At 50.9% G+C, this 12,644-nt stretch overlaps 1 protein-coding gene across 3 annotated transcripts in view; it reads left to right on the forward strand.

Annotated features, from left to right (window-relative positions):
• Positions 1–12,644, forward strand: part of SLCO3A1 (solute carrier organic anion transporter family member 3A1) — a 297,991-nt gene that overhangs the window by 60,778 nt on the left and 224,569 nt on the right. For all 3 annotated transcript variants that reach the window (XM_045813068.2, XM_045813069.2, XM_087856656.1), the window contains exon 2: positions 665–1,130. In XM_045813068.2, the coding sequence (XP_045669024.1) occupies positions 665–1,130 (466 nt within the window). The remainder of the gene's footprint in view (positions 1–664; positions 1,131–12,644) is intronic.

Raw genomic sequence — 12,644 nt, forward strand, 5'->3', positions numbered from 1 at the left:
GGCAGACGAGACTACAGAGCTGGGGAAAATCTTAAAAATATTCCATCCAAGGGACTTTGGCAGGGCTGCAGGGCATAGAACAGTCAGGGATGTATTCATTGGAAGGCCTCTAGGGAAATGTGCGTTGGAAATTTCCAGAAGGAAACGGAGCTAATGATTGTCCCAATGAGCTAATCCAGCATGTCCACTTTGCCAACTAGGGTTTTGTTTTGTTTTCTTTTTTCAGATCTGCTTTGCTAACCTCCTGGTAAAAAGCCCCTGGCCCCCTATGCCCTCCCAGCATGGACTTTCTAAATAGGGTGTAGTTGGGAGCATGTGAAAATGGACTTCAGGGCGTGCACAGGACGCATGAACCCTACTTGGTGGCCGCGTGTGGGGAAGGGAAAGGTGTGTTTCCCAAATAAAGGCAGAAACTTTCAGGATGGAAACAGGTGCCCAGAAAAAGACTTTATTGCCATTGGGAAAGTTAATTCTTTAGCTGTCAAGTTAGGGTTAGCCTACTAAATAAGAATTTTCAGACCTTCAGGTTTAAGTCCCTTTGCACGGGGGCCTTTTGCATCCTGGAAGCGCCGCCGAGGGGCAAGGGCTGGCCTGCAGGTGCGCGGCGAGGCCGGAGGGGGCGTTCGTCAGCACTGGCCTTGAGATTTCGTTTTGCACCCCGCAGGTGAGCGTCCTGACCACCCTGGAGCGGAGGTTCAACCTGCAGAGCGCCGACGTGGGCGTGATCGCCAGCAGCTTCGAGATCGGGAACCTGGCGCTCATCCTCTTCGTGAGCTACTTCGGGGCGCGCGGGCACCGGCCTCGCCTCATCGGCTGCGGCGGCATCGTCATGGCCCTGGGCGCGCTGCTGTCGGCGCTGCCCGAGTTCCTGACCCACCAGTACAAGTACGAGGCGGGCGAGATCCGCTGGGGCGCCGAGGGCCGCGACGTCTGCGCCGCCAACGGCTCGGGCGGCGACCAGGGTCCTGACCCGGACCTCATCTGCCGCAGCCGGACCGCCACCAACATGATGTACTTGCTGCTCATTGGGGCCCAGGTGCTCCTGGGCATCGGTGCTACCCCCGTGCAGCCCCTGGGCGTCTCCTACATCGACGACCACGTGCGGAGGAAGGACTCCTCGCTCTACATAGGTAGGAGCTGCGGCGGTGCCCGGGTGCGCTTTCCTGGGCTCCGTGCTCTGTTAGTAACCGGGGCGCCTTGACGCAGGAGGGCCAGGTGGGCCCGTGAACTTTTGATGGTTCTCAGACTTGGCTGCACATCTGTGGCGTTGGGGGGGGGGGGAGGGGCGACTTTGAAACATTGGGATGCCTGAGTTGTACCCCCAGAAAATCCGGTGTCATTGGTCTGGGGTGCCACCTGGGCAGGCATGGATGGTTTTGTTTTTTTTTTTGATTTCAATGCACAGTGGAATTTGATTTCAATGCACAGTGGAATTTGAGGTCGGCTTTGCTAGAGCTTTAAGAATCAATGAATGGGAAGACATGGTCAGGAGGGGTTTAGCGTGTATTTACCTGCTTTTCACGCATGTGTGGACTTTGAGCAATCTGGCGTTAGCCCCCAAGGTATACTTGGGGTCTATACCTCGGAAACCCCAGTTTTTAATCAGAATGATCTTCTGGTCATTGTCCTGTTGAAGTTCGAAGGGAGAGGTGATTGTCTTCCCAGCATTTGGTACCATTCAAAGTTGGTGATTCCTGATAATTCTGCGATGAGGGGTATACGCAGGACTGGATATTTAGGAAGGAACAAGGTCCTTGTGAGTTTTTAAAAAATTTTTTTGCATCCTGGCGTCTGATATTTTGTACTGGCAAGATGGAAGCCATTCATGGGTCTCGGGTTAAGCGACCTCGGAGCATGAGTTGTTTTTACAACAAACGGGGGTCCTTCGCTGCTTTGGGGTGCTGTGGCATGGCCATTTGTAGGGTGAGGGCCTGCCGAGCATACCCGTCCCTTGTTCACTCCGTGTAATTTGGCTTCCCATAAACATTTGGATTGTAAAGACCTGTCCCCACTCACTGCATGCTAAGCTTTGACAGAATTACCTCTTCCTGTGGAAACTCTTTGCTTCCTGAAACACGGTGTCTTGAAGTATTGTTAATTACCACACAAAGGTTTAGGTTCACGTAGAATTTGAGCCGAATGGGACCTAAAGCTGTGGATCTGCTGAGCTTCTACCGTGCTCTGCCCAAGGTTTCTGAGCTGGAGGGTTGGAATAGCTACACGTCTCGATGCTGAGTTTCTTCTGTGGCTTTCTGTCCCAGCGATGGAGTGAATTGGAGCTCGTGTTGGACAAGTCCATTGCAAATGTAGGTTTCTGTTCTGTGTGAACAGGCTCAGGGTGAGAAGGGGGAGAGTGTGTGCTTCTCCATCCAGGGCTGGAGCACCAGGAGCCTGGTCGTGACTTAGTTTCCACTACAACGTGGAGCCCGACATAGAAGAGAAGATATCCCGGGCCGAAGATGGCCAGACCCTCTCCCCGTATGGTTAGGGTTAGGTTTCCATTCTGTTCTTTCTAAAGCTCGAGCAACAGCCACCCCATGTGAATCTGATGCAGACTAGGACTGGGCTACAGCATGTAGCCAGGTAGCCTCCTGAGGTCCAGCCAGCCCACTGGCCTTGGACTTGACTGATGTCACTCTGGACCCCGGGAGAGCAGTTTTCTGGTAGCAGTCACAGCAAATAGATAAAGCACAGAAAAGGAAGTGGGGAGTGAAAAGCCGAGTTCTTCTCTCTGGTGGTGGAATCCAGCAGAAAAATTTCTCCCCAGAATCCCTCCTCAAGTCCTGTCAGTGCTGAATCAACTCTGCTTGGGACTTCTTACCTGGGGCAGCAGGCCTAGAACTCTCTTCTGGAAGTCTTCCCTGCTGAGTTAGGCCATGGTCTTTCCCTGTGGTGGGTGAGACCTGGTCTGTGTGTGCAAAGCTTTAGGGTGGGAGGTATGGGCAGTAGAGCTGACCATCCAAGGTAGAGGGCCTTCTCCAGTTCTGAGACCATGGGATTTGCTGTGAGTTTTTGTTAGGAAGAACGTTTCAGGCAAATTTCCACTTGGGTGCTATTTCTTTTCTTCTTCTTTGATAGTTAAACAGAGTTGGAAGAGTCTATTTATATGGCACATGGACCTCTCGGCACTGGTCCTTCTGGAAAATTCCAAAACATGACCGCACATTGCTGTTGAGATGGGCTCTCTGAGTGCCTCTGAACTGGTTTCATGGGTCTGTGTTTGCAGGGAGCAGGGAAGAGTAAGCCTTCTGCAGAGATAGGTCTTAGTAGGTGGTCTTATTATCCCATGCATGCTTGGAATTCTCCAGGAATAATTTAAGAAGACCACAGTATATGCAGAGCGTAATTGATTCATTTATCATTCGAGACATAAAAAAATGTGATCACGAGAATATTTTAGCATTTATCTCCTCTAATGGGGAGCTAGTTCTTGAAGCCACTTAAAGCTTCGGGAAGTGTATGGGGGAACCCACTGAACGGGACTGATGAATTACGGCCTTTCATACTGCCTGCAGAGAGGAGGAAAGTCTGAAGGGACTGGCGCTGGGACTGTTTGTGTAGATGCGTGCCCATCGGGGTAGAATAGCATGTGTGTCCCCTGCTTCCAGCTCCTGCGAAGCTGGTGAAGACAGAGGCCCACAGCCAGCCATCTGGTCATGTGCCTAAAACGCGCGTGTGGATTGGGAGATGGGAAAGGTGATAGATACTGCCTTTGTAAAATATACTTGTTCACGGCTGAGCCTTTGCTGTGGGGGTCCACAGAGAAGGGAATGAGGGCCACGCGGGCTTGGCCACAGGCCCTTGGTGACCAGACCTGCCCCTGGGGTGGGTGTGTCCTGGGCCCCCCGGGTCTCAGGGTGTGCATTCCTGTGTGGCCATGTCGTGGGCCCTGTCATGAGGGGGAAATGGAAGCCTTCCATCTCCAGTCAAGCCAATATTGTCTGCTGAGATGACTGTTTGCTTTGGATGGTTGTGGCCGAGCCACTGCCAGGCTCCCGAATTCCTTGACGGGCCATTCACAAGGGGCTTCTCTGGCTGGCTCCATTCTGTAGCTGCCCCTTTCCAGCACGGGGAGGGAGCCAAGGGAGCTCATTACCAGGGGACAAAACCGGCTGAATGGGAACACGGCTCTGCTGGCAGGCTTTCACTACTTCACAATGTGGAGCCAGGCCTCGTGGGGCAGCTAGACAATGACCTGTGGGCGGCACGTGGCACTCTTTCTTCGCAGTGGGGCTGGTGGGGCAACGTGGCAGTGGAGACCGTTTGATGGGCGGCATGACCAGGGTCTGAGAGTCGACCCTCTGGGAGTCTCCTCAGTGAGCCCCTAGCTCGTGATGTGACCTTCCATGAGCTCCGTTTTCTCAGCTGTTCTGTTTCTCCAAGTTCAAAACCAGGCCAGTCGTATTGTAGGGGAAGTTAAGTAGGATAACGTGATGGACTCACTGTGTCCTTTGTTAGGTTCCTGGGTCAGTGGATTGTAACCTTGTTCTTTTTGAGGAGGAAAAAGGTGAAATGAGAGTGGTAGAGATTTTTTAATAACTTTATTCCTAGTTAAAAAGTACGACACGTTCATTGTTGACAATTTTGGAGGGATGAAGAAAGAATAAGGAATCCCTACTCTTCGCTGTATGATTATGTAATTTTCTCCCCCCTGCATTGGTATGCTTTTCTACCAAAAATGTGTTTAGGGGGGTGCCTGGGTGGCACAGCGGTTAAGCGTCTGCCTTCGGCTCAGGGCGTGATCCCAGTGTTGTGGGATCGAGCCCCACATCAGGCTCCTCCGCTATGAGCCTGCTTCTTCCTCTCCCACTCCCCCTGCTTGTTTTCCCTCTCTCGCTGGCTGTCTCTATCTCTGTCGAATAAATAAATAAAAAATATTTAAAAAAAAATGTGTTTAGGGCACGCCTGGGTGGTGCAGTGGGTTAAGCGTCTGACTCTTGGTTTCAGCTCAGGTCATGATCTCAGAGTCGTGAGACTGGGCCCCATGCTGGGCTTCACGCTCAGCAGGGAGTCTGCTTGGGATTCTCTCTATCCCTGGCCCCCATCCCCACGCTCACTCACATGCGTGCTCTCCCTCCCTCCCTCCTTCCCCTTTTCTCTCAAGTGAATAATCTTTAAAAATGTGTTTATAAGAAGCATCACTCTCCGTATTTGATGGACATTGTCCCATGTCACTAAATATTCTAGGGGTTACTACTGCCTACGTAACACTCCTGTGGGTCTGTACCGTAACGTTTAATGCCCTCTGTTGGACATGCGGTTTTTAAAGTGTCCGCTGTTGTGAATGAGGCAGACAGGGACACGGATTCGGAGACGTTCAGTGCCTTGCCTGAGATAACTTAGCTCTGTGGGCGGGGGTTTTCCCATTACGTCTGGGATCTGTTGCAAGCCCGGGGTTGTGGGAAGGGGGCCGGTGGGTGCACCAGGGGGTCAGGTACGAGTCAGGGCTTTGCACAAGACCGTGTGAAGGTTCAGGAAATATCGCAGGAGCCAGCAAGGGCGGGAAGAGCGCAGGTTGTCTCACAGCTGAGGGGAGAGGTGGGATCGGGATGGGGGGGTGGGTGTCACAGCCCGAGATGTGGGAGGAGGAGGGAGAGGGAGGGGGGCTCGGGCTCACAGTCCAGGGCAGGGTTCTGGAGCTCCTCCTGCTTTGAGTAGAGGTGGGTGCAGATTCGAGCTGGCCCTTCTCAGGCAGGAAAGCTGGTATATTCCGCCTTCTGCTTCCCCGTCTCTAGCAGTGCAGGCCCCCCACCCCGCCCCATGGCTGTTCATTCCCTTTTCTTTTTTTTAATAATTTTTATTTTGTTATATTAGTCACCATACAGTACATCCCCAGTTTTTGATGCAATGTTCCATGATCCATTACTTGCATATAACACGCAGTGCACCATGCAATACGTGCCCTCCTTACTACCCATCACTGGGCTAGCCCAGTCCCCCAACCCCCTCCCATCTGAAGCCCTCGGTTTGTTTCCCGGAGTCCATAGTCTTTCATGCTTCATTCCCCCTTCTGTTTACCTCCCCTTCATTCTTTCCTTCCTTCTACCCATCTTCCTATTTCTTACGTTCCGTAAATGAGTGAAACCCTTCTTGAGCCACCATAGCCACTAGGTAGTTGTGCTTCCGTTAGAAATCTGGCTCCTCACAGCTTCCCACATGCTGCTTCTGGTTCTGCCCCGTGGGCTCACCCCGAAAACTTGCATTCTGTCTTCTGTGTTGTGGTAACTCCCCCTGCTCCCCACCCCCCCCCCCCCCGATAGCAGAGCACCAGCCTCGCATGGGTAGGGAGGGGTTCCCTGCTACTTAGCTCTTCTGTGCCAGGACCTCTGTTCCTTACTTGACTTGGTCTCCGGCCACGCTGGAGAGCCACCATTTCCCTCTTAAAGGTGGATGCCCTGGGCTCGGGAGCTCATTCCCAGGGGACAAAACCAGATGAATGGTGTGAGCAGGGCACGGGTGCTGTATTAAAGGCTGTCCTAAGGGTGGCTTAAACCACAGGAGTGTATTTTCTCACCGTTCTGGAAGCTGGAAGTCCAAGATCAAGGTATCAGGAGAGTTGGTTTCCTCTGAGGCCTCTCTGCTTGGCTTGCACATGGTGCCCGCTCCTCCTGCTGCCTTCACAGTGTTTCCTCTGTGGGTAGGCAGCCCTGGGGTCTCTGTGTCCTAACTCCCTCCTTTTGTAAGGACACCGGTCAGAGTGGATTGGGCCCCACGCACAGCACCTCACTTCACCTTATTACCTCTTTTCAGGCGCTGTCTCCAAAGGCAGTCACGTGCTGAGGTCCTAGAGGTTAGAGCTCTAACCTAGGAATGGGGGGGGGGGACCTGATTCAGCCCATAACTGGTACCAAGGGGACCAGTACCAGACTCAGCCAAGACACTTGCATCTTTTGTCCTCACTTTTCTATAAGGAACTGCATTGTTGTGTTTTATTTGTGCCTAAGAACATTTTTGAAGATGTAGCTTTTTTTGAGACGCTAGAATCACAAATTGTTGCAAAATACAGGGAAACCCCCCATACCCTTCACCCGGTTTCCCCCAGTGGTCACATCGCGCATAACTGTAGTACGATATCGAAACGAAAGACATTGACATTGGTACAGTTCATAGAGTTTATCCAGATTTTCCAGTGTTCCGTGCACTCATCTGCGCATGTCTATGTGTGTGTATTGTTCTGTGCAGTCTTATTCCATGTGCATGAGGTCTTCAGAGTGCAGAGTGGGATCCAGATGAAACCAGATCATTTTGAGTCGTATGAGTGTGTGTGGCAGACACACCGGCAACCGTAATACACGCGCACACACGTGTGTGCATATAGGGAGGAGGCTACTGAGACCGAGAGAAGTCTTAGGTAGAATGGAAGTTGGCTAGGGGAAAGCGATTCTTCCAGAAGGCTTCCCGTGGGCACCCTCTGCACACCAGGAAGAATGGGGCCCCTGCAGACTGCCCCAGTCCACACAGCAATGGCTCCCAAGTTGGGCGGCCCACACATTAGACACCAATGTGTCCCGTTTTCGTTTTCATCACTTGCATTGAAACCCAGGGGAGCCATCTGTGTTCCCGTTGATGCAAAGAGAATTATTCTCCAATTTCATCTGCCAAGTGTTTGTTTAGTGCAAAGGTCACTATGATACCAGGTGGCAACCAGAGCGAACCTACCTTCGCATCAGAGTCCTGGGAGCCCAGAATTATTTTGCTTCTGATGAGTTTTTATTTTAACTTGACATTGGGTAAAATGTGTTTTAACTCTCCAAAGAGTGTGGGTCGGGTATGGATCAAATACACGGTGACTGTAGTTCATCTGAAAAAAATAATTAAAAAGCTCTCCCTCGTGGGAGCAAGCCTAGCTCATTATTTTCTTGCAACTTCATTGATATTGAAGTTACCCTCATTAATTTCTTTTTCTAAAATAAATGACACCGTAAAACTGGTCACTTGGTTTTGGCCGCGTTCCAGCCCCTCTCCCCAGCTGCTGGGCACATGCCATTTTCCGTGTGTTTTAGCACCGTGCTGGGGAACGCGTGAGTTACTCTTACCGGGTGCTTCCATGTTGCCTGGGCTGCTAGGATGCTTCTCGTTCATTTTCAACTGCTCATAATTCGTGCCCTGTGGTTCATGGAATCACTTCTGTGCTCACTGCCTGGGTGACCTTGGGCAAGACTCCCAGCATGGGATCTGGAGTCTGACAGCTTTGAGAGTCAAATCCTGGCTCCACCACAGACCTGCCTCCAGGATTTTGGCCACCTTTCCAGTTGACTTGCGCTGGTTCCCTTAGCAGTAAAATGAGGCCAGGATTTACCTGGCAAGGCTTTTCCTTGGTATCCTGCATCAGGTATCATGGTGGCGATCGATAAACACAGTCCTGTTCATTTTTATGGTCCTGTCCTCTCCATTTCCAGGCATGGAAAGGGAGGCTGGAGTAAGTGACTTATTGAAACACACAGGCAGGTCTCTTGACAAGGGTCGTTGGATCCTGATTTTCAGCTCGGGACAGAACCACCTCGTAGATCTAAGAATAGCAGCCTCTTCTGTCCTGAATTAAATCGGCAGGGCCCTTCTTTGCCTGCAGACCCCTTCCTGTGGCTCATCTCAAAGGATGGAAAGTGCTAGCGGGGCCCCAGCCAGCAGGTGATCTGGTCCCTATTAAGTCAGGGGCACCCTAGTGTATGGCCATGGCCACGTGAAGTACTGGTTAGCTCTCTGGGTTTCCACAACTTGCTTCCTACTTTGCTTCTTAATAGTGGCTCTGTTTTTCAAAAGAATGTGTTCTCATTTTAGTAAAACTGGGGAAAAACCAAAATATAAGAAAACAAGTAATTTCTAATCCAGGTACCTATAGAAAATTGTCAATATTTAGGTGTATTTAATTCCAGCCTTTTTCTTTTGTCTGTATTTTTATTTAAGATTATACTGTATGTAAACCTACTTTTAATTGGCATATTGTAAACTTAATATAGCAGATGTAAAATTTATGATCAGTTAAGATAACTGCAGGGGTTTTTATTAATCTGGAAATGCTGGAATATGCTCGTAGGGCACGTGAGTGATGAATATCTTGTGTGGCTTTAGCCACACCCATACCTACTGAAAAGTTGTAAAGCTCAGGTTAGTGCAGATGATTCTATGCAAGCTGGAAAAGCAGCCCTTTGGCCTTGCTGTGACTTTTTCCAGGAAAGAACTGAGGCAGAAGCAGGTCCTGAAGGAGGCTTTGGGCCGGGGTGTTGGTTCTGCACCCCTCCCCCACCTCCGCCCAGGGGAGCAGGGAGCATGTGACAAAAAGCAGGCTGTATGGAAGCTGGGGAACCGAGGGCCCTTGCCTCATGCTGTCATTCGATTCCCTGGGAATGCGAAGTCCGTCTTGCCAAGTCTTCTGATTTCTGAGAGTGACCGGAAGTCTGTATTGTTCAAGTGGACCGAAGTGCCGACTCCTTGACATCGCCTCCAAAAACCCTCTGGGAGTCAACGACACGTAAGCCAGCTCGAACGTGTCCGTGCCTTGCCATTTTGGGCTCTCTGCTCTTCCAGTTGCATTCACCTTCTGGATGGCGAAGAAGGGAAACAAGAATGGGAGCAAGGTGGGCAGGAAGGCGGTTGCACCGCATGGATACCACGCCAGCATGGAGAACGTCCTCTCCTGGGATTCCAAGTGATACGGGTGTTAGGTCGGGGAAGGGGATGGGGGCTCTTGCACAAACACAGGACCCAGTGGTAGAATGGAACCTTGCGGAGCAGGTGCCTGCTGCTGAGCCCCTCGGGGTGCCATTCTGGCTGAGGCTCTGCCTCCTGCCCCCTAAGAAGGGGAATCCCAGGGTGGAAAAGAAACGGAACCATTTCTCCAAGCTAAGCATGTCTGGATGAAGACCAGTGCCGCTCAGAATTTCCTGAAGGGAGTGTCGGAATGCCGAAGCCAGTACCATTTGGAGCTGGTTGGGCCCTGCGGATATTTCCTGCGTGTGAGCATCTTTGCAGAGAGATTGTAGAACCTAGCATTCAAGTGTTTGATGGCCCAGATATAAGACCAGAGAGGCCCAGACAGACCTAGAGAAGATTCGCAGGGAGGGTGAAGGGTGCACGGGCGGGGCGAGGGTTGTCCTTCCTTCTGCACCTGAAAGGCTCATTATTTCTTTACCACCCCCCTCTGACTGCACCTGACTAGTGAAAGCAGATTCATTTCATTTTTCTTTTCAACTGTACCACAGGCATTGTTGTTAAATATAAAAGATGCTGGGGTGCCTGGGTGGCGCAGTTGTTAGGCGTCTGCCTTCGGCTCAGGGCGTGATCCCAGCGTTCCGGGATCGAGCCCCACATCAGGCTCCTCTGCTAGGAGCCTGCTTCTTCCTCTCCCACTCCCCCTGCTTGTGTTCCCTCTCTCGCTGGCTGTCTCCCTCTGTCAAATAAATAAAAATAAAATCTTTAAAAAAAAAAAAAGATGCTGAGCTAGTCTCCTGAATAGCATGGCATATTCTTTAGTTTATTTGTAGACTATTTACTTCTTTCTGACCTCGAATAATCTTGGCTCTATCTCCTTTTTTCCCCCCTTTTACCTGGAAGAAGCATTCAGTGCGAGCAGCTGTGTGAAGGTTTGGTTTCTGGGGATGGATGCTGTTTGCTGTCGTTAACACTGCCGTCAGAGGTTAATGGCCTTCCTCTTCAGTGGGAAGCGAGCTCTTCATTGCTGGAGGATTCTTGTGTTGAAATGCCTCGCGGAAGAGGCGTTGTTGTGGACATTGACTTTTTGCCTGTTCTGCACGTTGTCTTTGGGATGGAACCCTGCCTTTCCCCAAGGGGGTTCTCGTGGGCTGCAGACATGATCGTGTGGTCCAGGCACGGCCGACCACGACACAGAGAAGGGCTCTCACGTACAAGGATTGGCCCAAGGAGCGTGACAACCAGAGTCTACCATGAGGTTTGACAGATGGATTCAGAGACAGGGGTCGCTTTCTTTTCCAGGACTGCTAGCTGTAAGCTTTCAATATGCAGAGATGCCAGTGCTTGTCATTGCTGCCGCGTGCAGAGATCCAGATGTAGGAATGAAGATTGCACAAAGGAAGGTAGCCCGGGGGAAAGAGAAGGCAAGAGGGCTCCCTGGATCCAGCTATGCCTGAAGCAAGCCTTAGCCCTTAGAATCACAGTGACTTGAGCACGTATTTGGTCTTTTACAACATTTGCAGTCCACGGGCTTGGATGCCCTGTCAGGTCATGGAAGAGTTGGATGGATGGCTTTCCTCTTAAGGTTTGACCACGCACCTTCCCACAGGGATAGTGTGCCTGGGTGAGGAAGCACCTGTAGGGCCCTTGTCTTCTGATCACCGAGCTGGCTCTTATATACCAAGGCGTTCACCCACGGGACCCTGAAGAACTCCTGACCCGATACAGTCCATGGAAAGGGTTAGGTTGGAAGTTCTGATTTAGTTTTTCATTTCATTATCTCCTAGCATTTAAGTTACAGGAAAGGGACCAAAAGTGATGGCCCCTCCACTTATCTCCCTGACCACCCAAAGCAAAACATTTAAAAATAACCTGTTGGCAAGCAGGCTCCGTGCGGGAGCAGGAAGCGTTTAATGGCAGAGTGTGCGTGCGTATGTGTGCGCGTGCACGTGGAGGACAGCATCCAGCCTGTCGGCTTCTTCCTTCCATTATTGAATGGAAGCCACATAACCGACCCCGGCTCCTTTACTTGACTGCAGCCGCCAAAGCTCCCTTAACTCCCCGGAATGGCTTCCTGTGGTCGGGAGCGAAGACACTAAATGAGTATGTTCCATTTGTGACTCGGCTTTGCTCTTTCATTCCTGCCAAGCCGTGTATGGGTGTGTACACGTGCATGTGCCTATTTTTACTCACATGCAGATGAAAATCTGAACACACCAAAGCATTAGGTGGCTAATGGTCACGCCTTTAAAAAAAAAAAAAAAAAAAAAAAAAAAACCCATAAAAAATAAAAACTTGCCCCCCCCCCAAAAAAAATCAAAAAAACCCAGGTGTAGTCTTTAGAGCTGAGGTTCTGCAATTTGCCTTAAGACTGTGAAGAGAGATTGGGGGCTACTTAACTGGGCTGCTTGAAATGAAAGGTTCTTGGATGGGCTTGCGGGGAGGGATCCGTGACCTTCTAAGTTTATTCGGAGACGTGGGTATACTCTTGTGGGGAAGCTTTCGCTGGCTTCTCCAAGAGGCTCCTGTGACCCCCAAAAGGTTAAGATCCCACAAAGTTCTTACGTGGGGCAGACCCTGATGCTGGGCAAGTTGGGGTAAGAGAAATCCCGGGAGCTGAGGTGATGGTGCTGTGCTGGGTGACAGACGGAATGTTGTTCGGGTTCCACTGTCAGCTTGATCTGCTCCCCGGGGAGCCACTGTGCTTCCAACAGGAAGCCTGGGGAGCGTCACTTAGGCAGTGTGGGTGAAAAGTCAGAATGTGTTCCCAGTGACTGGAGACACCCTCTCAGCCCTCCTCCTCCTGTGCCGCCCCTTTCACCCCCCCCCACCCCGCCCTCTGAAAAAAAATCCCTTTGGGGCTAAAATTTTCCATCCCTTCTTTCAGCCTAACTGTGGGTGTTTTGGGTAGCATTCAGCAAATTTTCTGTGCTGGTTTGAACTGATGCACAGATAGGAAAATCAACTTTTTTTTTTTTTTCTTCCCTCTAAAAGCA

The sequence above is a fragment of the Ursus americanus genome, chromosome 28 (assembly GCF_024610735.1).
Source record: "Ursus americanus isolate L20-20 chromosome 28, mUrsAme1.1.p, whole genome shotgun sequence".
Lineage (NCBI taxonomy): Eukaryota > Metazoa > Chordata > Mammalia > Carnivora > Ursidae > Ursus > Ursus americanus.